Below are 22,316 nucleotides of genomic sequence, written 5' to 3' on the forward strand. Positions count from 1 at the left end.
GGGAGAAGTGGCAGGTCACCTGCCAGCCCTCCAGCAAGTGGCACATGGCAAGGCAGGACTACTGTCCTGACATCTACCTACCCTACGCCAGCAGCAGTGGCTACATCCTCTCCCTGGATGTGGCCAAGAGATTCTGGAGACAGCTGGCACATCCACCCCATCTCCATGGAGGACGTGGGCATCCTGGTGGAGGTGGTGGGGGTCCGGGCAAGAGCCAGTGACCGCCTTGCCAAGCACAACATGCCATGATGTGTCTGCAGCTACTGCTACCTGATGGTGATCCATGTCCTGAGGCCTGGGAGCAGGAGGGGGCTCACCACAGGATGCTTCAAGTTCGCAGCACCAGCTGAGACAGGCCCAGCTTGCCCGCTGGAAGTGACCAGCCAAGGACCTGGTGACCAAGGCACCACGGCTGCATCACGTGCTGCCTCCCCAGCTCCAGTGCTGCCCCGCATCACCCACTCCAGCCCCTTCCTTTGCAGAAGGATGCAGCCTGTGCTTTGTCTGGGCTCCCTGCCTTCCTCAGCCCCACCAGCATCCCTGCTCCCCTGCACGGCCTGGCAGCACCTTCTCCAGGCTGGGGTCCTGCCTGCCCCAGGAGTGGCTGGAAGCTGTTGGGGAGCGGACAGGGACAGAGAAGCACATCTGCCCCACGGCGTGTGGCCTGGGAGTTTCTCGGGAGGCTGTAAATAGCTGAGTTCCCCTTCTGCTCATCTCGAAAGTGAGAAGGGGAACATCCCCCGGAGAGGGGGAAGGAATCGGTCGATTGCCATTGCTGGTACAAAAGCTATTTTTAATTTTATTAAAATGTCTCTCTTCTATAAACTTCCAAAATATCTGGGCCTCTGCTATAAAGATTTGTGCCGTGACTGCGTAGCGATGCCGTTGCCTCAGGGGCCAGGGATGGTGGCACTCACGGAGGGGTGCAGCCGGCGGCAGGGGACACCTGAGGCTCCTCTTTGTGATCCGGGGAGGTGTGGGGACTGTCCGGGGAGCAGGGTACCCCAGGACCACCCTCGAAAAGAGGCATGTGGGGGATGTAGTTGCCGAGGGGGCCAGGGTGGGTCTGTGGCCGGAGCAGGAGCTGGTGCAGGGTCTCGCCCACCTGCACCAGGCTGTGGGAGAGGAGATGGAGGTGGGAGATGGTGTCGCTGGCCAGGCTCTCCAGCAGTGCCTGCTGCTGCCGCGATGTCTGCAGGATCTGCACCAGCAGCTGCTGGACGCTCTGGAGCAAGCCTGCCACGCCAGAGCCTGCAGTGAGAGGGGGGTCAGTGGCAGCAAACCCTCACCACGTTTCCAAGGGCCCACTGTGAGGCTGTCGGGATGCTGCAGGGAGGACCCACCGTGCAGGCTCGTGTCTGACGCCTCTTCACCTGCTGCTGGCTGCTCGCTCATGGCAGCCGTCCCGGGGGAGCCTGGGCCTGTGGCGGCCACTGACAGCACTTGGTTTCCTCTTCCCATCCCTGGGGACGACTCACCAGGAAAACCTGTCATGATGGTTTGGCATGGAGGAAGCAACCATAGTGTTGGAGCCACCCAAGCCTTGTGCTCAGACTGAACTCACCGCAGAGCTCCGGGAGGCCACTGCCTGTGGGAGGCTCTGCCCTCCGTCCCCACGGGCCGACAGATCAGAGCTGTCTCCTGGAGCAGGGGGACTTGCTCAAAGCCAGAGACTTACCAGCTTTTTGTTCGGCTCTTTCGTGCTTCAGGGCAGTATGAGAGCCTGGAGAGAGAGCACACACAGTCCATGAGCTGCAGCTACCTCCTGCCCCAGGGTGCATGAGCACAGTGGCCTGGGTATGCTACTCACCCAGGAGGGGAAGGGACGGGAAGCAGCGACTGGCGTCTGCAATGAGAACCATATCAGACCCTGCTTGCAGGGCCAAGGGGGTTTACTGGGCTGAGTGGGACAAGGAAAGCCTTACGTGGCACGGCGGGGGGAGCGGGCAGCACTCCAGCGACGTGGTCCCCACTGGCTGCTGGGAGAGAGCAGAGAGGAGAGATGCGCTGTCTGACAGGACCTGCCAGGGGATCACCACCAGCCTGGGGTCTGCCCAGCTTGCCCCGGCCAGCCCCGCAGCCCGACATGCCCTAGCCACAGCTCCACAGCACCCTGCAGGGCCCCAAAGCGTTTCACAAGCTAGATACAAAAGCAGGAGTCACTCACCCACCACTGCAATGCAGCCACCTCTGGGCTGGAAGGCAGCAGCGGCGTAGCAGCACGCAGCAGCGCTACACAACAGATTAGGACTGGAAGTGAAGGAGAATCCCACATCCACTTGAAACTGCAGGGGGAATTTAGGGAGACAGAAGGTAATTACCCAGTGTGGGATGCTGGCTGGGGCGCCCATGCAAATCAGACCCAGGGACGGTATCCTGCACCACCTCCGTGCCAAACCCCCGGGAGTGAGCACAGTGAGGGGGGCACAAGGATCTGCCCCTGGGTGGGCTGCGGGGCTGGGGAGCTGCGGGCACCTCTGGCCCTCACACCCAGTCCTAACTCATCCAAAGCCTTACGGTGTTACTGGGGAAGGGGGGACCAGGACCTGCTGAAGGAAGGGGAGTCACATGCCCTGCAGTGCCGCACAGCCACGAGAGACCCCTGGGCCAGATCAGAGCCACCGTCCCTTAGAGACCTTGAGCCCTGCAACCTGCCATGGGGCAGCCAGCAGCCTCACCATGCCCTCAGGGTGGGTCGGAGCTGGGGAACCCCTCCTGACCTGTCCCAGCCATCCCCATCCCCTCATGCTTGGGCTGGTTTGGAGCCAAAGCCTCTGGAGAGAGAAGTCCCAACACCCCCACTGGTGAGAATCCCTGCTGAGGCGCTCGTGATGGCCCCCCCGACCCTCTAAGCTCCCCGTTCCCATCATGCTGGCATGGGCTTGGGCTGGAGCCGTGGCCGTGCAGCCCGGTGCAGCAGGGCAGACCGGTACTTACAGCTCTCTGGCTCGTCCTTTGCACGCTGCAGCAGCGGGGACAGCAGTGCGCCCGGGGCATCCTCGCCAACGTCATGCTCTGCAGAAGGAGGGTGAGGGAGGGCAGAAAAGAGCTTCAGTAACTGGGAGATGAGGGGTTCCTGCCATCCCACAGCCAGGACAAGCCCCGCTCTGCCTGCCTGAGCCCATGGGTACCTGGTGGCTCTGGTGAGGATGGAGAGCGGGTGGCAAGGGCTGACCTGCGTCTCCTGGGGGGCAGCTTCACCAGGTCTAGAGGAAGAGAAAGACATCATCAACAGACTCGGGGTGGCCATGCAGCGCCAGTGCTCTCCCAGCATCCCATATCCAGCCATGTCCTGCCCGTCCCCGGCACGCACCTGGCATTCTCCGCTCGCCAAAGACGGGGCGCCCGGCCGCCTTCCAGATGCTCTTCATGGCTCGGTAGTGCGGGGGCAGGCGGGGCGAGTGGTGTCCAGCTCTCCGGCGCGTCTCCCGCTCCGAGTGGAAAGCCTGCTTGAGCGCCTTCCACTTGGAGCGGCACTGGGCCACGCTGCGCCCGTAGCCGGCCGCTGCCAGCCCCTGGGAGATCTCCCGCCACAGCGCCTCGTTGGGTCGCGACGTGGAGGCCATGAGCAGGGCGGCCTCTCCTGAGCCCCCCACCAGGGCCAGCAGGCTGCTGACCTCCGCCTGCGTCCAGGCTCGCCCGCGGGGCATGCTGCCGGGGGCGAGGGCGGGTGCCGGGGGAAAGCTCGGCCCCGGGCCGGTGGCGAGGCCGGGATGGGCAGGGCTCAGCTCCGGGGCTCGGCCGTGCGCTCCCGAGGGCGCACCGGCAGTCTGCCGCGCCGGGAGCTGCACCGGGAGCCGCACCGGGAGCCGCGCCGGGGGCCGGCACCGGGAGCTGCACCGGGAGTCGCGGGGATCCGCACCGGGAGCTGCACCGGGAGCCGCGGGGATCCGCACCGGGAACTGCACCGGGCGCCGCACCGAGCGTCCCTGCGCCGCACCGGGCGCCGCGCCGGGAGCTGCCGGGAGTCTCCGGGAGACGCAGCGAGCATGTGCAGCCCCGGGAGGAGCTGCTGGGAAACGTAGTCCTGGCCGCGCCGTGCCCCCCTCCTCCCGACTCCATCACCCGCCAGCCCGGCGGAGGGGTCGTTGTCTGCCCACAGGCATCCCCACCCTGCCTGCCCTGCTCGCCCTGCCCGCCCTGCCCGGCTGTAGGGGCAGGGGTGCGCGGTGCGGCAGGGAACCCAGGGCAGGACCACCCCTGGGGGTGTGGGGGTCTCTGCCCCCCACCACAGGTGGGTTGCCCATCACGCTAGCCCTCAAGGCTCGGGGAGGGGAAGGAGCACCCCAGCCCCCGCTTTCCAGGGCTGAGATGCAGCTGCAGCCCCATGCAAAAAAATCGGCAGAAACCACATCTGAGCCAACACCCTGTGGCCTTGCTGCTCTGAGAGCGCCGAGACCGGGGATGCACACAGGGCCCCGTATCCGGCTCCCCAAGGACGCACAGGTCCCCTGCACAGTCCCTAGGACAGATTTGCTGAGCACCGAGGGGTCAGGGCAGGGAAAGCAGCCTCGGCACATCTGCCCAGCCTGAAACAAAGAGCTTCACTCAACAGTCAGGATTGAGTATAACTGTCGAGCAGGGATTCTTTATTCGCAGCGCTGGGCAGCACTGGGGATCGCTCCACCACAAGTGCCGCACTTACTAACAAAATTCTCTGACTAATATACACAAAAAGCATACATATGCATTAGATTTCTTAGAAAAAGCAGTCTTATGCTAATGGTTCTTAGAATTCATTTACAGTCTGAGCATGCGTAGTAAAAATAGAGTGAGGGTCTTCTCCCCTCCTTAGGGGTCCACACAGCCTTTCTCACAATGTCCCTTAGTGAACTTTAGGTTTCTAGTGTCCATATATGGTCATAGAGTTACTTCATCCGTCCTTCAGCTCCTGTTTGTTCCAGCTTTCAGCACTTATCTTGACACTAGCGTCTTATTTGGCACCAGTTTCTTTAGGTTCCTGCTATTAGGGATGTACTCAGGGAGTTTTTCAGACTGTCCAAGGTCTGTCTTAACTTTACTAGGCAAGGAGTTAAAGGTTTCAAAACATCTTACAAGTGGGTAATGAGTACAGAGGGTAGTTAGGAAAAAGTATGAATGAAATTATATACCTTACAGTAAAATACAGGAAAAATACAGGGGGAAAAAAGCTAGCAAAATACGAGGGATGTCTAACATTAAAGCTAAGTGTCTTATATTACAGGTCCCTGTACATTAGCAATTTCAAGTATACTTGTAGCGACTTCCCTTTGAGCCCAGCTTTGGCCCCACGTCTGAGCTAGCAGTCATCCCCACCGCTCGCTGCCCTGAAGCCAGGGGTGTGGGGTTCCCTCATGCCGGGAAAGCCCAGGTGCCAGCTTCGCCGGGGTTCCCCCTTGCCCTGGTTGCTGGCAGCACTGCGACCCCCCAGATTTGTGGCCCAGGTGGTGCCTCTGGGGACCCGTCAGGAAGTGACACTTTCCATTTCGTGTCACACCCGGCTGCCGAAGGGGGCTGGAAGGGGGTTGCCACTTCCCTCGTGGGGTGCAGAGCGAGAGACGAAGGGAAGGATGGAAGAGGGGGTCACATATGCCGATCTGCGCTTGCCCCCCACACCAGGTAATGGCGCGCTGCTCCCTGCCACTGGCACCCCAGCTCTCCTGGTGGGTCCCCTGCCCTCCTACAGCCACTTGATCTCTGCAGGGCTGTTCTCCCAGCCCTGCTCCCCGCTGGTCCCTCCTTTCGGGTATCCTCTCCCAAACATCTCCTCTCCAGCCCCATTGCAGACTGCCTGCTCTCAGGACAAGGGGCAGGAGGGGCTCAAGGACAGGGGATGCTCACTGCACCCCAGTGCACACAGGTACCCCTTGCTCTGCTCTCCCCACCCTGTGCCAAGTGCTGTCTGCAGGGAGACAACTGCTAGGAGGGGCAAGGTGCTGCAAATGGGCTCTCCCTCACCTTTTCTGGGATCCCCCACTGTCTCCTGATACCCAGCCCAGGGTTACAGAGCTTTCCTGGCAGGGGGGTCCCCACTGTTCCCACCAAGTCCCCAGGGCCCAGGTTAACTCCCTTTCTCAGCTCCTCAGCAGCCAGTGCGGCTGCCCTGCTGCTGGGCAGCCCTCAGCCTGGCTCTCCTCTCCCTGCTGCTCCTCCTGGCACAAATCATCCTTGTTGGCTTGAGCTTCCACTGTGAGTACCTGTTGGGACCTCTCCGGATGGGGTCTTGGGGTCGGGGTTGGCACCATGCAGTCCAAAAGACAGAGCTGCAATTTGCCCATGGAGCTGGGCCCTCCTGCTTGGGGCCAAGGGTGTTGCGGGTTCTGGGGCAAGGAGGAAAATTGGTGAGACAAGACCTCACCTGCCTGGGTGAGAGAGGAAGGTGCAGAGACAGTGTGGGCTGGGCGATGGTGGTGGGGCATCCTGTTCCATCACATGGCAACAAAATGAAGACAGGAGGGAGAGGGAGAACGATGACACTGAAACCAAAAGGGAGAAGCTCTTTCCCCGAAAACCTGTTGTGTGATGGTCTCCCAAGCACAGCAAAAGCCATAAGGACCTTGGTGGGCTTGGCTGACAGGTCACCCAAAGGGTGGGATGCTCTCAGCAGCAGCTGTGGGTTTGTCTCGTGGGAGAGGGCACTGGTGCTGCTGGAAGCAGGAGCCTGGGGTTGGCGGGGACACTCCTGTACTTTTCTTCTGTAGATTTAGGGCAACAGGCAAGCTGCACCCATGGTCCCTGGAGTATGGAGGAGACTTCCAGCTGTCAGCAACAGACAGTGCAAGGTAGGAGAGCCTGGCAGGCTCCTGGGTGAGGTTTGGAGAGGGCCTGACTGCTCCTTTCAAGAGGCCGGATCTGTCCCTACTCCAGAATGTGTCTCTCCCCAAGTCTTCCTTCACCCTTGCTGCCTGTCCCCTGGGTCACGGCAAGAAGAGCTGCCCCAGCACTGCTGAACAGGCTGCACTGCTGGCGCCCGTTTGGGAGAGGTGACCCCAGCGTGGCTCAGCATCACCTGGACACACCACCAGCACCAGGCTCATGGCTTCCACGAGTATCTGTGTGCCAGATGGCATCGGACACTCTTTCAACTGGTCTCTGGTGAATCTGAAATCTTGACTGCATTCCCAAGGCTTTGAAAATTATGTTTGTATCACACCCCAAAACCTGGAGCTTCTGTCCCTGACCAACCTGTCTGATGCCAGCACCTTTGTGTAACCAGCCCACCTCTCCTGGGTCTCCCTCTGGGGAGCTGGGACTGAGATGTGGGAGCTGGGCTCCACAGTAAGGGGCAGTGGAGTGTCCTCTCTGAAGAGCCAGCACAGGAGTACGCCGGGTTGGTTGGTACCCTGGCTGCTCCTTGTCACCCTCCTGTCCCTTGGGCTGGGGTCTGGGGTTAGCTCCTGCCAGCTGCCCTGCCCTCGCTGCTCCCACAGGCTGAATTTCTGGTGTGCAGGGCAATGCCAGTTCTGCCCGGCCGGCTGGCTCTGGGATGCAGGGCAGTGCTACTACTTCTCCTCTGCCAAAAAGACGTGGGAGCAGAGCAGAGAGGACTGCTGCTCCAGAGGGGCACAGCTGGTCACCATCCAAGCCAACACGACCCTGGTGAGTGCACCCAGCCTGGCCTGTCCAGCTCCCCATGGGCATTGGGCTGAGTTGGTGACCACCACAAGGTCCCTCAGCTGTCACCCAGCCATCACCAGCATTGTCTCAGCTCCCTGGCTCTGGCCCACAAGCCCAAAGCCCAGCCAAGCCTCCAGGCAGGGAACCGGTGATGCTGTGCCTGTACTGCACAGCCCCCATCACTAACTGTGTGGCTGGGGCTGGGTTCTCTGAGTTCCCCCAGAGAGCTCATGCGTGTCCTCTCCTGTGCTAGGCTTTCCTGTTGCGCACAGCCCACATGGAAGTCTTCCATGTGGGGCTGAAGCGGGATGGTGCCAGGTCTGACTGGAAGTGGCTGGATGGCACCACACTGAAGGGGTGAGTCTGTCAGCTTGTCCCCCGCCAGGGCTGCTGAGGGTCCAGCATCAGGGCTTGGGGAGGTGACGGGGGGTGACGGACAGGCAACCCACTGGCATACGGACATGTGCTCCACATTTTGGCCACTCTCATCTTCCCAGGGCTGCACTGGGGCATTCTGGGGAAGCAAAGATTGCAGGGGCCTGACTCTGGTGCCCACACCCTGCCTGGGTGAGAGGCTGTGAGGGGTTCCCCCAAAAGCAGGCTCCCAGGCTTTCGTTGGTGCAGAGCCCTGACAGGAGGGACCTGTGGGTGCTGGGTTGGGGCTGCATGTCAAACACATGGGGGTAGGGTGGGTGGGGATCAAGCATGTGTCCTCGTTGTGAGGAGGGTGTCAGGGAAGAGTGCTCTATGGGGAGGGTGAGCTTTGCCTCACAGCATCTCTTTGCAACCTCCAGTCCCTGGCTGCGGGAGATGCTAAGGGCATGACCTCAGCCCTTCCTGCCCATTCCATCTCAGACTGCTCTCTCCCTGCAGGTTCTTCCCAATCCAGCGGTCCACCAGATCCTTCCTGGCCTGTGGCAGAGTGTCAGGCTTGGGGCTGTCAGGCGGTCTGTGTGGGGAAGCCCTCGGCTGGATCTGCGAGCAGCGAGCAGCCACCCTGCAGTGGCTCCGGTCCTCGCCTCCCACCTTCCTCTGGGGAAACACCACCTACACCTGTGTGGGGTCCTGATGACCATGGAGACCTCCAGCCTGTCCCACCATCCTGTTCCCTGACCAACCCCAGCACAAGGGCATCCCCAGCCACTGCTGCCTCCTCACTCAGACCTCCTTAGCTCCCTGGATCTCTGCACTTTGCCAATAAACTCTAGCACTTGGATGCTGTGGCTGTCTTTGAGGGATGAGGGTGGTGGGATGGAGGTCCATCCTTCAGCTGACTCGGTCACATCGCTGCCTGGTGGGAAATAGCAGCTGCTGTGGCACTGAAGGAAGTGGTCAGGAGCCAGCATTGCATCCTCATGGCCTTGTGGCAGTGTGGACCAGCTCCTGTGCAGGCTGGAGCAGGTTCCCTCAAAGCTCTGGGCTTTCTGATCATGGTGGCTTCCCAGGTGCTTCTTGGGAAAGGCAGCTGAGAGGTGACCCTTGGCCTCCCTGGTCCCACTGAGGGCTCCAGCTGGGCAGCACCTTGTCTCCTGGTGCCTGCCTCTGAGGAGGTGACAGCAAATGCCCTCACTTTGCTTTGAGGCTGGGTGACATGTGAGAGCCTAAAAGGCCTGCTGGGGCTTGGCTTGGAGGAGTTTGGTCCTGGGACCTGTTAAGGTTTTGATATAGATCACTGGAGTTGTTCCATCAGCATGCAGCCCCAGCATGGACATCCCTGGGAGTCCCTCCAGGCACATGCGGAGGACCAAGCCCCCACAGTCACTGCATCCTTTCTCCCGGGCAGGGGCTGGGATGGGGAAGGTGATGCATGGGGCAGCATGGCCCCGCTGTGGCCAGTACACACTGGCTCCCGAGGCTGCTCGCAGCCTGGGGAGGCACATAAGACCGTGCTGCCCGGGACGGAGCTCGTTCACCTCCCACCCCCCGAAGTGAGAGCGGCTTCAGAAATAAAACCACTTTTTGCAAAGAAAGCAAATACTTCTGCTTTTCTGCACATGAATATGCGTCTCCATCCCACGTGGTTTTGGCCACAGCATGCCACCTGACTGTGGTGGAGGAGGGCAGGACGAGTCCCTGTACTGTTGCCACCTGGGCGGTGCCTGCCCACATGGCCCAGAGCGTGGTCTATGCTGACCTGAAATTTGCTGCGGCCTCCCCGCTCACTGCCCTCGCCTGCCCCGCAGCCCCTGATGAGGACGACAGCCCCTATGAGAACGTGCAGCTGGGGCCGGTGTCCGTGGAGCCCAGCCCAGGTGAGAGCCCGGCCGTGGCCACCACCATGGGGATGCCCCAGCGCAGGGTGGGCACTGGGTGGTGGCAGTGGGACCCCGGGGTGATGCCTGTGGGCGCTCATCTCTTGCAGGGCGCTGGACCCGGCGTTGGCGTGTCCCCGCGGGGGTGCTGGCAGCCAGCCTGCTGCTGCTGCTGGTGGCCACCGTGGCCCTGGGGGCTTGCTGTGAGTTGGGACAGGGGTCGTGGGGTGGGGGCAGCTGGGGAGGGGGGTCACAGGGAGGGGGGGGGCTGGGCAAGGGCCAGGCTGCTGGGGGTTGTCAGGGCCAGAGGGTGCCTGGGGCTGGTGGTCCAGGGGTGGTGCTGCTTCTTGCTTGGCCACCCTGAGCTGCCTTCCCACTGCCTGCACTGCCTTCCCACTGCCTTCCCACTGCCTTCCCACTGCCTTCCCCTTGCCTCCCATTGCCTCCCATTGCCTCCCATTGCCTCCCACTGCCTTCCAACTGTCTCCCCATTGCCTCCCCATTGCTTCTCAACACCTTTCCATTACCTTCCCATTATATCCCACTGCCTCCCATTACCTCTCCTCCCCTTGCCACCACTGGGGTGTCCTTGCCCTTCCCACTGGCACCCCCAGCACAGTCTCTGCCCACAGTCAGACACTCTTGGCTCACTCTCCCTTGCGAGGGCTGTGCCCTGAGTCCCATGTCCCCCTGGCTGAGCTGTCCCATCCCCGTGCCCCAGCTCACCCGCCCTGTCCCCAGACTGGCAGGTCACCCGCAGGCTGCAGGACACGTCCCGTGAGCACGCGGCCGAGCAGGGCCGCCTCGAGCAGGAAGTGAGCGTGCGGGAGCAGAGCCTGAAGCAGACGCAGCTGGAGCTGGCGTGGGCCAGAGCGGAGCTGCAGCGAGCGTGGCGAGAGGGCAACAGCAGTCGGCTGGAGCTGGGGAGCCTGAATGCCGAGCTGGGGCGCGTCATGGAGGTGCTGGGAGAGACGGAGAAGGAGATGCAGGAGGTGCGGGGGGAGCTCAGGGCCAGCGAGAGCACAGTGAGCAGCCTGCGCACCTGCGTGAATACAGGTAGGGCTGTGGTGGGGTGCGGGGACGGGCAGTGATGCTGCCGGGGAGATGTGGGGGCTGATCCTGGCCAGGCTGGGCCCCTCGAGCGTCCGTGGGAGGCTGAGTGCCTGAGCCATGTCCCTGCCCCCAGATTGCTGCCCCTTGGGCTGGGTGCTCTACAGGGGCAAGTGCCTCTTCATCTCAGTGGAGAAGAAGATGTGGTGGGAGAGTTATCATGACTGCAAGAGGAGATCCGCTTCCCTGCTGGTCCAAGGCGACTGGCCATCGTGGACGTTGCCGGTACAGAGCAGGGGGGCTGTGGCACCCCAGGAGGGTGGGGGCAATGGTGGGGCTGGACAGAGCCCTGTGGAGCCAGCAGCAGCAGCATCTGTGGAGTTGCTGGGGTGACACTTTGAGCCCTGGGTGCCCATCCTGGCAGGCTGCGGGGAGGAGCACGGCCGGCCCCGGGGCTCTTGGGCAGCAGGAGGGTGTGGGGCATGGGGCAGTCAGTTGACAGCTTCTCTCCCCTCAGCATTTTGTGCAGGCTGATGGTGGCATGTACTGGATTGACGAGAGATATCAAAATCATCATGATAAAACTGAGGGTCTCTATGAGAAGCTGTATAAAGAGTAAGTTGTTCCATCTTGGCCACCTGCACCTCTCCCACCTTCACCAGTCATGGGCAGAGGTGGTAGGCACTGTCTGGGCATCTGTCCTGGCCACGGGACCGATGCTTGGGCACAGGCAGTGTTCTGGCCTTCCTGCCCAGGCTAAGGGGCCCTGGAGCTGCAGCTGTGTGAGGGGCACCACAGTGCTGGCTCTGTGCTGAGAACATTATGGTGGCACCTCTCACATGCTCCTTCCATTTTGAAACAGTTGGTTCCCTCTCTGTGCAAGAACATCCTATGGACATATAAGCAACTAGTATTGCTTTGATAATTTTCCATGAATCTGTGAGAAGCCCCCAAATCTGAGCAGTCCGTCTGAGATCCTCTTTCTTCTCCCAGCCAAGGGATGAACTCTGAGACCCCTCTTCCATCGCAGGACTGAGGGACAGGACCTGGGGGTGCACAGCAAAGACACCCTTTCCTCCTGCACAGCCACATCCCTGCATTGTGTAGCTTTGGGGATACAGGTTGGGAAAGAAGGTGTCTGCATTTTAAGACAAGACTTGTGGAAAAGAGACTGTATTTCTGCCTACTCATGCCCATGTTTACATCCCCAGCCCTTGCCCTTCAGCCCCAGCTCCTGTGACCCAGGGAGGGGATGCCAGTACCAAGCCCTGCTCACCCCTGCTGCCTTCCACTGAGGCTGGTTTGGGAGGTGCCTCTTGCACCTTGTGAAGCTGGATATGGTGGTGCCATTGGTGTCCCCAGACCGTGTCCCCTAGGTAGTCCTTTGGTTTTACTGCCTGCCCCTTGCCTCTGCCCCTGGCTGCTGCTGACTCCTGTCCTCCCTTTTCTCCACCCTCCGTATGTGTCCCTTGGCCACAGACTGTTGCAGAGCTGAGATTTATTCTCCCAGGAAGAAGATAGAGCATGTCCTCCTGGGCATGTGATGGTCCAGGCCCAGGGAGGACATGCTGGTAGATGGGGAAAGCCAGGCAGGATTTACCAAGGGCAAGTGCTGTCTGTCTGTCCTGCTGGCTGCTGTGGGAACACTGGGCTGTGGACAAGGGGAGAGCGATGGGGGCCATTTATCATGAACCTTTGAGGTCACGTGGTTTCCCCTGGTCTCCTTGCTGGCAGAGTGGAGAGATGTGGCCAGGAGAAGAGGAAAAGAAGGTGGGCAGAAACCTGGATGGTGGGAGGGCTGCAGGAGGTGTCAGTGATCCCTCATCCAACTGGCAACATTCCTGCGGGGTCAATCCTGGGGCTGGTGCTTCTTGAAGCCTTCACTGGTGCTCTGGATTGTGGAATGGGATGGCCTCAACCAGCTCAGAGGCAATACCAAACTGGACAGGAGTGGGTATACTGGTGGGCAGGACTGCTGTTTGGAGGGGCCTGGAGAAACTGGGTGATGGAAGCTTGCTGATGTTGGATGGGGGAAGGGGTGACCCCCGCAGCTGGGAAGGAAGGATAAACACCACGTGTCTGTAGGAGTCTGGGCTGCTCTGGAGGGAAGTTAGTACAGGCAGAAGAATGCAAGGACAAAGACAAGGCCAGCAAAATAAGGCTGGCAAAAACACACAAGATAGCAGATAAGTGAGAAACACCTGTGGTCAGCAAAAGCACACAAGTCTGAGCAGAACACGGTGTGAGATAAGGGAGTTTTTTGGCAAGTTTTGGGCTTTATGTATTAATTGCAATTAACCAATGCAAATGCTTGTAGAGGCGCATGAACAGCACGTGCAGACAACCTGTAGCCTATTAGAAGATAGATGAGCACGTGTACGGAACTTAGTAGAATATAAATGTATCAAGGATTGGGAAATAAACGGACGATCTGATCATCATATTGGTGTTGTGTCGTTCCTGTTCCCGCATGGAGAAGTAAGGGCCCTGGCAAATGGTGACCCCGACACGTGTCAAGATGGGCAAGCAAGCAGACATGCTGAACAGACCTGGCGGACCCACGAACCAGAGGCTGGACAGGAGTCAGCAGTGTGTCCTTATGGTGGCAGAGCCCAATGACACTGGGTAGTAGTGGTGGCTGGAGCTCGGGTCTCCAGGAGCAGGGAGCCTGCTCCTCTGTAGGCACCACGGAGACCATGACTGGGCTCCCCAGGACAAGCCAAACACAGCAAGTCCTTGTTTCACACAATAGCTGAGATTGCAGTGGACCTCCTGCAATCCTGCCCCAGCCTCCCAGTCTCACCATGCTGTGGGCTGGCTCCACCAACCTCCTTCCACACCTCCACTCCCAGGAGCTGCCTGCATCCAGCTTAGCAAAGTGGTCCCTGTCTCGTCCCCCTCTGGAGAAACACTGAGTGAGACAGGGAAAGTCAGAGCTGCCCCTGGGCTCCCCCACACACCCCAGCCAGGTCAGGGACAGGGGTCCCTTATCACTCTCCTGACAGCTCAAGTCCCACCATGGTCTTACGGATCTTTCCCCCGTGGTGGCAGAGATCTCCCTTTTCCACCATGTTCCAAAGCCTCTCCAGTGCTCCTTTCTTTCTCCCACTGTCTTAAGGCTCCTCACTGCACCTGCATTTCCTCCCACTGCCTCAGGGCTCCCTCATTTCCCTTCCATCATCTCAGGGATCTTCACTGCATCCCCATTTCCCCCATGGCATCAGGGCTCCCTTATTCACCCCCCATGGTCTCAGGGGTCCCCAGTGCTCTCCCACCTCCCACATAGTTTCAGGGCTTCCCAGCAGTTTCCCATGCTGATGGCACCACTACCTGCATCCTCCCCAGGCAAGGCCCAGCCCAAAGCCCTGGCCAGATGATGGAGGCAAGAGAAAGGGCAGGATGGGAGCTGTCAATGCTGAGGAAAGGGACAGGCGGTAAATCCACAGGACTCCTTGAAGAGGACAGGTGAGGGACTGCACCAGCGCACCACTGGCAGCCTGGGAGGAGCATGGGAGGCGGGAGCTGGGCTCTGCATCAGAGTCCAGGGTTACTGTGAGATGTGCTGGCTGGGGAACACAGGGACACGCAGAGGACCAGTGCAAGGTGGTATAAGTGTATACGGGAATGTGAGAGAGGGGAATAAGGCCTGTTTTCCATGAGCCTTGCTTTACAATACAGACACTCTTTCCCAGCGCTTTGCAATGCGGTTGAGGCAATGTGTGCACAGGGCAGAGGGTCTTGGGGTGCAACACCAGCTTCTGTCCCTGAGTCCCGTGATGAAGTGGGGTGGCAGCACAGTCAGTCCTTGACCAGGAAAGGAAGGAGGGTCTCAGATACGCTGCTTAGCTTCGGGGGCTGCTCACAGATCCACTGGCACTTTCTTGTGCATTTTGAAGGCTCTATAATCCCTTTAGCTGTTAGCCCACAGTCTGCAGAATAGTCATAACTAGGAGAGAGGGCATGTCTCAGAGGGGCAGTGGCAGCATCCTCACCATGGACTCCTCTTCCCACAGGTCCCAGTGTCGCTGGGACAGGCAGGGCACCTGGCACTGGGACCAGTCTGAGGAAGGGTCATGTTCCTCCCCGCAACCTCCTGCTCTGCCACTTGGAAACCCAGCAGTGTACACTGCAGCTGGGCTCTGCCCAGGGGCCGCTCCCTCAGGACACTGCTCGTGGGAGCACCACCCCCTTTGCCAGGGGGGTCTCACAGGGGTTAAACAGCACTTACAAGTCAAACTGCTTGCTGTTCTGCCATACAGGAGTCCTCTTTCTGTCAGAAGTATATTGTGCTCCAACCCAGTATGTGGCACCATCAGCCTGCACAAAATGCTGAGGGGAGAGAAGCTGTCAACTGACTGCCCCATGCCCCACACCCTCCTGCTGCCCAAGAGCCCCGGGGCCGGCCGTGCTCCTCCCCGCAGCCTGCCAGGATGGGCACCCAGGGCTCAAAGTGTCACCCCAGCAACTCCACAGATGCTGCTGCTGCTGGCTCCACAGGGCTCTGTCCAGCCCCACCATTGCCCCCACCCTCCTGGGGTGCCACAGCCCCCCTGCTCTGTACCGGCAACGTCCACGATGGCCAGTCGCCTTGGACCAGCAGGGAAGCGGATCTCCTCTTGCAGTCATGATAACTCTCCCACCACATCTTCTTCTCCACTGAGATGAAGAGGCACTTGCCCCTGTAGAGCACCCAGCCCAAGGGGCAGCAATCTGGGGGCAGGGACATGGCTCAGGCACTCAGCCTCCCACGGACGCTCGAGGGGCCCAGCCTGGCCAGGATCAGCCCCCACATCTCCCCGGCAGCATCACTGCCCGTCCCCGCACCCCACCACAGCCCTACCTGTATTCACGCAGGTGCGCAGGCTGCTCACTGTGCTCTCGCTGGCCCTGAGCTCCCCCCGCACCTCCTGCATCTCCTTCTCCGTCTCTCCCAGCACCTCCATGACGCGCCCCAGCTCGGCATTCAGGCTCCCCAGCTCCAGCCGACTGCTGTTGCCCTCTCGCCACGCTCGCTGCAGCTCCGCTCTGGCCCACGCCAGCTCCAGCCGTGTCTGCTCCAGGCTCTGCTCCCGCACACTCACCTCCTGCTCGAGGCGGCCCTGCTCGGCCGCGTGCTCACGGGACGTGTCCTGCAGCCTGCGGGTGACCTGCCAGTCTGGGGACAGGGCGGGTGAGCTGGGGCACGGGGATGGGACAGCTCAGCCAGGGGGACATGGGACTCAGGGCACAGCCCTCGCAAGGGAGAGTGAGCCAAGAGTGTCTGACTGTGGGCAGAGACTGTGCTGGGGGTGCCAGTGGGAAGGGCAAGGACACCCCAGTGGTGGCAAGGGGAGGAGAGGTAATGGGAGGCAGTGGGATATAATGGGAAGGTAATGGAAAGGTGTTGAGAAGCAATGGGGAGGCAATGGGGAGACAGTTGGAAGGCAGTGGGAGGCAATGGGAGGCAATGGGAGGCAATGGGAGGCAAGGGGAAGGCAGTGGGAAGGCAGTGGGAAGGCAGTGGGAAGGCAGTGCAGGCAGTGGGAAGGCAGCTCAGGGTGGCCAAGCAAGAAGCAGCACCACCCCTGGACCACCAGCCCCAGGCACCCTCTGGCCCTGACAACCCCCAGCAGCCTGGCCCTTGCCCAGCCCCCCCCCTCCCTGTGACCCCCCTCCCCAGCTGCCCCCACCCCACGACCCCTGTCCCAACTCACAGCAAGCCCCCAGGGCCACGGTGGCCACCAGCAGCAGCAGCAGGCTGGCTGCCAGCACCCCCGCGGGGACACGCCAACGCCGGGTCCAGCGCCCTGCAAGAGATGAGCGCCCACAGGCATCACCCCGGGGTCCCACTGCCACCACCCAGTGCCCACCCTGCGCTGGGGCATCCCCATGGTGGTGGCCACGGCCGGGCTCTCACCTGGGCTGGGCTCCACGGACACCGGCCCCAGCTGCACGTTCTCATAGGGGCTGTCGTCCTCATCAGGGGCTGCGGGGCAGGCGAGGGCAGTGAGCGGGGAGGCCGCAGCAAATTTCAGGTCAGCATAGACCACGCTCTGGGCCATGCCCTGGGCTGCCCCAATGGCCGATGGCTCCTGCCCCACTGTGGTCGCCCACTCTCTTGTTGCTGCAAAGGAGAAGTGTGGCTGGTTTTTGCATAAGCAGAAGTTTTCTGTGAGATGCAGCAGAGAGGAGCAGGAAGGCACAGCCATTGGCCCCGGCACTGCTGTGCTGTCCCCTTCCACGCCCTGAAAGTACTCAGGGTCCCCTGGGATGATGTCAGCGTGATGCAGCTCGGGGTTGGGGTGCTGGGCAGAGCTGCATGGCTCAGCTTACTGAGAATAGGCCCAAGTCCCTGCGTCAGGGGAGAGTGGGGCCGGTTTCCTTGTGGGAACAGGTCGCCCTGGGGCTGGCCGCATCCAGGATGGATGTGCTCTGTTTAGCAATGTTTGAGCATCACTGCCATGCAGAAATGTTTGCCATAATGCCTAAAATGGGTTTCCACATTGCAGTGTGGGCTCTTGTTCTCCCTTTCTCCTGGCCATGTCTTCCCACTCTGCCAGCAAGGAGACCACAGGGGACAATGTCCCAGACCTCGAAGGGTCATGATAAATAGCCCCCACTGCTCTTCCCTTGTCCCCAGCCCAGTGCTCCCATGGCAGCAGGCAGGCAGGTCGGACAAATGCCACTTGCCCTTGACAAATCACTCTGGGCCACCACCATGTCCTCCCTGGGTGTGGACCACTGTGTGCCCAGGAGGACATGCTCCGTCTTTTTCCTGCGGATTCGGTGGAAGCTATTCAACCTTTAGTTTTCCAAACCTCCTTCCTGTCCCCTTTGAAGTTGGCCTTGATTTTTGCCTTCTCCAGTGACGAAGGACTTCCCCAGCTCTTTGCGGAGGTGATGGAGAGTGGCCTTGCAATGCTGTGCTCCACCAGCACCCCTGCACACCTCCAGTCCTACCCCAGGAACTGACTGTGTCCAGCTGTGCCCAGTGGGTCCCCAACTCAGCACCCCTTCTGAAACCTGACTTTCTCTGCACGCAGTTCAGTGGAGACCTCCAAGATGCTGACGGGCTGGAGGTTGGGACAGAGGAGGAGATACTGCTGGGGCTGTATTCTGGGGAAGGGAAGGCAGAGCAGGTGTCATTGCTCTGTGCAACTCTCTGGTGGGAGGGTTTGGGGTGATGCCAAAGCTGGGGTCTTCTAGGCAGGGACCAGGGAGAGGATGAGAGGCAGCAGCACAAGCTACATGGGGAAATTCCCATTCCCAGAGGACAGAAGGGGAAATCTGCATCTGTGAAGAACTCCAGCCCTCCACAGGGCTGTCCCCAGGGCAATGTAGTCCTGTGTCCAGGCTGGCCCTGCTCTCCCCCAGCTCTCCCCTGGCCAAGGGATTTGGATCCATTCTTGCTCAGCCACTGCCCTGACCTCAGGCTGTGCTGTCCTGGCCCTGCAGCGTGCCCAGGGGGACCATGAGAACTTTTTGGGTGTGGGAGGGGCTGGGCAGGTGGTGCTAGGACCAATGAGAGGGTGCTGGTACCCGCAGCCGTGCCTTGCTGGTCCCATCTGCTACAGCTCAGATCAAACTTCTGCTTCTGCAGACGCTGGCTGCACTTCTCCTTTGTACCTCTGAGAGACGGCTCAATCACCGGGGAGCAGGACCATCCCAGAAAGGCATTGCAAGGGCACGGTGGGAGACAGCAGGGCTCAGGGATTGCTCAGCACTTCCCCACATGGCCCAAAGTGTGGTTTATGCTGACCTGAGGTTTGCCAAGGTGATGGGGGGCCGGAGCATGGCCAGCCAGGCGCTGGAGGCAGGTGAGAGCCTGCGGGACCCCCCGCGCTGCCCCCACCATGCCCAGCCCCGGGGACTCAGCCGCTCTCCCCTGCCTTCCTCGAACAGCCCTCGGCATGGATGAGGCAGAGAGCCCCTACGAGAACATGCAGCCGGCACCGGTGGGGCAGGATGGGGATGGGGCCCAGCCCAGCCCAGGTGAGTGCCCAGCTGGAGCCCAGGGGACCCGGGGAAGTCCTGGCATGGGTAGTGGGTGGTGTTTTGGCGTGCTCCCGCTCACATCCTTGAAGAGAGGAAGCGCCCACACCATGCCACCTGTGCCACCATGCTACCACTCCACTGCTTGCAGGCGGGAGGTCTGGGGGCTGCCGGGAGTTTCCTGGCTCACCAGCTGATGCCTGTGGTCGGTTTTGTCTTACAGGGCACTGGTCCTGGAGGTGGTGCATCCGTGTGGGGCTGTTGGCAACCTGCCTCCTGCTGCTGGTGGCCACTGTGGCCCTGGGGGCTTGCTGTGAGTTGGAGTGATGGGCACTTCTGGGGTTGGGGGTGGCTGGGCAGCACGCGGAGAGGGAGGCAGCTGGGCTGGGGTGGGTGCCGTGCGTGAACAGGGGGGTGAATAGAGGCATGCCCACACACACTGCTCGTGGCTGGGTCCGTCTGCCCTGTCTGCCACGATCTGGCCTGTATCCCTCACACATCATGGGTACCTCCCTTGCCTTCCATCACCCACCTTCCCTACCCTGTTCTTTGTTTCTGCTCCTTTCCCTTCCCTTCCAGATGTTGCCCAGCCTCGTATTGCTGCACCATCCCTGCCCCTGCCCTGCACTGTCTGCTCCTACACTCTATCCTGCCTTGCCCTGCTCTCCCCTGCCAGACCTTGCTCAGTCCCTGACCGTACACTTCCCTGCCATGTCTTCCCCATCCTTTCCCACCCAGCACAGACACCTTCCCACCTTGCCCTGCCCATCCTATCCCCTGAGCAGGCTCAGTCCCATGTCCGCCTGGCCGAGCTGTCCCATCCCCGTGCCCCAGCTCACCCGCCCTGTCCCCAGACTGGCAGGTCACCCGCAGGCTGCAGGACACGTCCCGTGAGCACGAGGCCGAGCAGGGCCGCCTCGAGCGGGAGGTGAGCGTGCGGGAGCAGAGCCTGGAGCAGACGCGGCTGGAGTTGGCGTGGGCCAGAGCGGAGCTGCAGCGAGTGTGGCGAGAGGGCAACAGCAGCCAGCTGGAGCTGGAGAGCCTGAACGCCGAGCTGAGGCGCGTCATGGGGGTCCTGGGGAAGACGGAGAAGGAGATGCAGGAGGTGCAGGGGAAACTCAACAACAGCGAGAGCACTGTGGCCATCCTGCGCTCCTGCACGGCTATAGGTAGGGTGATGGTGGAGCAGGGATGGGGTGCCCCAGGGGGCTGGCACCCCTCAGTGGGTACAGTGCCAAGGCACGAGCACTGGTGTTTTTGGCCACATGGTGGGGGCAGGGTGGTGTAAAGGCTGAAGCTACACCTGGAACGGAGGCTGAGCCTGTGATGTCTGCTGGGAAGATGTGGGTCTGTTCCTAGTCCCTCCCTCAGGGCATTTGTGGCTGAGCAAGCACCTGAGGTGTGCCCCTGCCCCCAGATTGCTGCCCTTCGGGCTGGCTGCTGTACAGGGGCAAGTGCCTCTTCATCTCATCGGAGAAGAAGACATGGGAGGACAGCAGAGATGAGTGCGAGAGGAAATATTCTCAGCTCCTGGTCACCAAATCCTGGAGTCGCTGGACCGTGCCGGTAGGGTGCTGGGGGAGCTGAGGGCAGGAGCTGGTGCATCCAGCCCTGGGCTCCCCAGGTGGGCCACCACCCCTCTGGGGGCCCCTGGCCTACCGAAACATTGGAAGGTGCAAGGCTGATCTCTGGAGCATGTGGTTGGCGATGCATTGGGCAGAGGCTCCGGCATCCCTGGATGCTGCCCAAGCTGGAGCAGGGCACCAGGGCTGCCTAGCTCTCCTGCCCCAAGTAGCTCCAGCTGCAGGAGCTCCTTGGGGAGATGAACACCCCTGCAAACACCGCAGCACATAGGTACCATGGAAAAGCCACTAAAAGGCCCTTTCTCTCCTTCCCCAGACCTTTCTGAAGAACGCGGACATCCCATACTGGATTGGGCTGCAGAAGAGCAGTTTCCCCTGGTATGACTACGGCTGGCTGGAGGAAGGGGACCCAGATGGCGAGGGAGTCTCAGACGCCTGGTTTTGGGTGGACGGCTCCCTTTATGAAAGGTACCCAATGGCCAAACCCTCTCCTCCAGCATGGCTTTAGGAAGCATTTTAAATCCCATCGGTACCCAGTCCCAGGCACAAGCCCTGGGCAACAAAGAGCACCAAAGCAGCTGAAGCGGGGGGAGACAGGTGCAGTGGTGTGATGAGATGCTTAGAGGCCACGCAAATGGAAAGCCAGGACTTGTTGAGGCACGTGTAGGGCATGCACAAGCAGGAGGCAGCGAGAGGGGAGAAAAGAAACCGCAAGTTTTATTTGGGGTCTAGAAAAAACCTTTGAGCAACACCTCTATCCCCCACGGTGCCTCCTTGGTTCCTCCTTGAGGGTAAATCAAGCCTTCCCACCCACAGAGGCTCCTGGGCTCCTCCCCGCCACGTGCACCCCCTCCCCAGCTCGCCACCACTTCCTCCTGCAGTGTCTGAGAGCAGTGGGGAGGAACAGACCTGTCTGGCCAGATGCTGGGTACCCAGTCCCTGCCCGCTGCCTGCCCCTCCATTCTCAGCCCCGCTGTGGGGGCCTGCACCCCACCGTGGCCCCATGGCCCAGAGCAGCTCCTCCTGGCATCAACGAACCCTTGGGGATGACCAGGCTCTCCCCACTGCTGGGTGCTGCAGGGATGAAACATCCCCCAGCAGCAAGGCTGAGATTCAAGCAGTGTGGAGGCTAAGGGGAGTCGCAAGCGATGCAAACTTTTGCAGAGGGGTTTCTCAGCCTGCCCAAGGGCAGGGGTGCGTTGGCTGAGGCTTCAGGCTGTGAAATCAGGGGAGGACTGGGGGATCCCTGCTTTGACTGCAGCATTCAACCCCTCCTGTGCGAGCGTACAAGAGGCAGCTGTGGCTGCCTTGGCAGAAGGTGGTGGGTAAGGCGGTGGCAGCCCCCCAGTGTGTCGTTTCCCCATCCAGGCCGTGGCAGTCAAAGTCGAATGGATCCTGTGCCATAATAAGCCGCGGAAACATCAAACCTGCCCAATGTGCCGGTCCCGAAGACCTGCACCTCTGGATCTGCGAGAAGGCGGCGGGTCCAAGCTCCCCTTTCATGTGATGATGGCCTCTGGCCCCAGCACCGCTGTGGTGAGTGCGCCCATGCCATGTTCTGCTGAACCCTGGCAGGTGTGGGGCCTGTGGGGTGTGCATGGAGGAAAGCAGGGAGCCTGGACCTCTGCGTGGGGCATGTTGACCCCCTCCCTTGGGAAGGGAGAGGGATGCAGGCACCTCTCAGTGCTGGACAAAGCCTGCCTCCATCTCTTCGCTGCCATGGGAGCTGCTGGTCTGTGGTAGCTCAAGAGGCGCCCCCACAAGCTGTGGTGCAGCAAAGGGACAAGATGGGGGAAACCCCTTTGCAAGCTGCCCCACTCCGTGCCGTGGAGGCTGGGCAGCACCTCACCTTCACCCTCACCCT

At 60.9% G+C, this 22,316-nt stretch overlaps 5 protein-coding genes across 5 annotated transcripts; 3 read left to right on the top strand and 2 right to left on the bottom strand.

The window, feature by feature from the left end:
• Window positions 1–809: 809 nt before the first annotated feature.
• LOC141938303 (uncharacterized) lies at window positions 810–5,335 on the bottom strand. Its single transcript, XM_074856945.1, has 9 exons — window positions 5,296–5,335; window positions 3,314–3,958; window positions 3,132–3,206; window positions 2,938–3,015; window positions 1,926–1,976; window positions 1,811–1,846; window positions 1,679–1,723; window positions 1,344–1,487; window positions 810–1,251 (listed from the first exon to the last, which is right to left on the bottom strand). Exons 1-9 carry the CDS (start codon window positions 5,333–5,335, stop codon window positions 914–916), a joined length of 1,452 nt encoding a protein of 483 aa, XP_074713046.1. The 3' UTR covers window positions 810–913.
• Window positions 5,336–5,549: 214 nt separating this feature from the next.
• Window positions 5,550–8,665, top strand: LOC141938304 (killer cell lectin-like receptor subfamily B member 1B allele B). The gene is made up of 6 exons (XM_074856946.1): window positions 5,550–5,598; window positions 6,058–6,168; window positions 6,681–6,761; window positions 7,430–7,578; window positions 7,850–7,953; window positions 8,470–8,665. Exons 1-6 carry the CDS (start codon window positions 5,550–5,552, stop codon window positions 8,663–8,665), a joined length of 690 nt encoding a protein of 229 aa, XP_074713047.1.
• Window positions 8,666–9,703: 1,038 nt separating this feature from the next.
• LOC141938306 (B-cell differentiation antigen CD72-like) lies at window positions 9,704–12,773 on the top strand. Its single transcript, XM_074856947.1, has 7 exons — window positions 9,704–9,848; window positions 9,959–10,051; window positions 10,590–10,904; window positions 11,035–11,183; window positions 11,416–11,513; window positions 11,929–12,019; window positions 12,633–12,773. Exons 1-7 carry the CDS (start codon window positions 9,704–9,706, stop codon window positions 12,771–12,773), a joined length of 1,032 nt encoding a protein of 343 aa, XP_074713048.1.
• Window positions 12,774–14,696: 1,923 nt separating this feature from the next.
• LOC141938307 (uncharacterized) lies at window positions 14,697–16,963 on the bottom strand. Its single transcript, XM_074856948.1, has 7 exons — window positions 16,795–16,963; window positions 16,592–16,684; window positions 15,739–16,053; window positions 15,460–15,608; window positions 15,127–15,227; window positions 14,891–15,064; window positions 14,697–14,844 (listed from the first exon to the last, which is right to left on the bottom strand). The coding sequence occupies exons 1-7, from the start codon at window positions 16,937–16,939 to the stop codon at window positions 14,697–14,699; spliced, it is 1,125 nt and encodes a 374-aa protein (XP_074713049.1). The 5' UTR covers window positions 16,940–16,963.
• A 1,629-nt stretch (window positions 16,964–18,592) lies between these two features.
• On the top strand, window positions 18,593–21,959 carry CD72 (CD72 molecule). Its single transcript, XM_074856373.1, has 7 exons — window positions 18,593–18,694; window positions 18,780–18,869; window positions 19,093–19,182; window positions 19,724–20,038; window positions 20,287–20,435; window positions 20,769–20,920; window positions 21,821–21,959. The coding sequence occupies exons 1-7, from the start codon at window positions 18,610–18,612 to the stop codon at window positions 21,957–21,959; spliced, it is 1,020 nt and encodes a 339-aa protein (XP_074712474.1). The 5' UTR covers window positions 18,593–18,609.
• The last annotated feature ends 357 nt before the right edge of the window (window positions 21,960–22,316 follow it).

Source organism: Strix uralensis, chromosome Z (assembly GCF_047716275.1).
Source record: "Strix uralensis isolate ZFMK-TIS-50842 chromosome Z, bStrUra1, whole genome shotgun sequence".
Taxonomy (NCBI): Eukaryota; Metazoa; Chordata; class Aves; order Strigiformes; family Strigidae; genus Strix; species Strix uralensis.

Excerpts from the sequence above, each read along its gene's own strand:
- CD72 (XM_074856373.1), top strand. The coding sequence starts at position 18,610 with ATGGCCCAAAGTGTGGTTTATGCTGACCTGAGGTTTGCCAAGGTGATG. Across the intron at positions 18,695-18,779 it reads CAGCCAGGCGCTGGAGGCAG|CCCTCGGCATGGATGAGGCA; the intron begins GTGAGAGCCTGC and ends TTCCTCGAACAG. Across the intron at positions 19,183-19,723 it reads TGTGGCCCTGGGGGCTTGCT|ACTGGCAGGTCACCCGCAGG; the intron begins GTGAGTTGGAGT and ends CCCTGTCCCCAG.
- LOC141938307 (XM_074856948.1), bottom strand. The coding sequence starts at position 16,939 with ATGGCCCAGAGCGTGGTCTATGCTGACCTGAAATTTGCTGCGGCCTCC. Across the intron at positions 15,065-15,126 it reads AACAGCAAGCAGTTTGACTT|TGTCCTGAGGGAGCGGCCCC; the intron begins GTAAGTGCTGTT and ends TCCCACGAGCAG. Across the intron at positions 14,845-14,890 it reads TGTGGGAAGAGGAGTCCATG|TTATGACTATTCTGCAGACT; the intron begins GTGAGGATGCTG and ends CCTCTCTCCTAG.
- LOC141938303 (XM_074856945.1), bottom strand. The coding sequence starts at position 5,335 with ATGAGGGAACCCCACACCCCTGGCTTCAGGGCAGCGAGCG. Across the intron at positions 3,207-3,313 it reads TGGCGAGCGGAGAATGCCAG|ACCTGGTGAAGCTGCCCCCC; the intron begins GTGCGTGCCGGG and ends CTCTTCCTCTAG. Across the intron at positions 1,488-1,678 it reads AAGAGCCGAACAAAAAGCTG|GTTTTCCTGGTGAGTCGTCC; the intron begins GTAAGTCTCTGG and ends CCATCATGACAG.
- LOC141938304 (XM_074856946.1), top strand. The coding sequence starts at position 5,550 with ATGGAAGAGGGGGTCACATATGCCGATCTGCGCTTGCCCCCCACACCA. Across the intron at positions 5,599-6,057 it reads GCGCTTGCCCCCCACACCAG|CTCCTCAGCAGCCAGTGCGG; the intron begins GTAATGGCGCGC and ends TCCCTTTCTCAG. Across the intron at positions 7,954-8,469 it reads GATGGCACCACACTGAAGGG|GTTCTTCCCAATCCAGCGGT; the intron begins GTGAGTCTGTCA and ends CTCTCCCTGCAG.
- LOC141938306 (XM_074856947.1), top strand. The coding sequence starts at position 9,704 with ATGGCCCAGAGCGTGGTCTATGCTGACCTGAAATTTGCTGCGGCCTCC. Across the intron at positions 9,849-9,958 it reads GTCCGTGGAGCCCAGCCCAG|GGCGCTGGACCCGGCGTTGG; the intron begins GTGAGAGCCCGG and ends CATCTCTTGCAG. Across the intron at positions 11,514-11,928 it reads TATGAGAAGCTGTATAAAGA|GACTGAGGGACAGGACCTGG; the intron begins GTAAGTTGTTCC and ends CTTCCATCGCAG.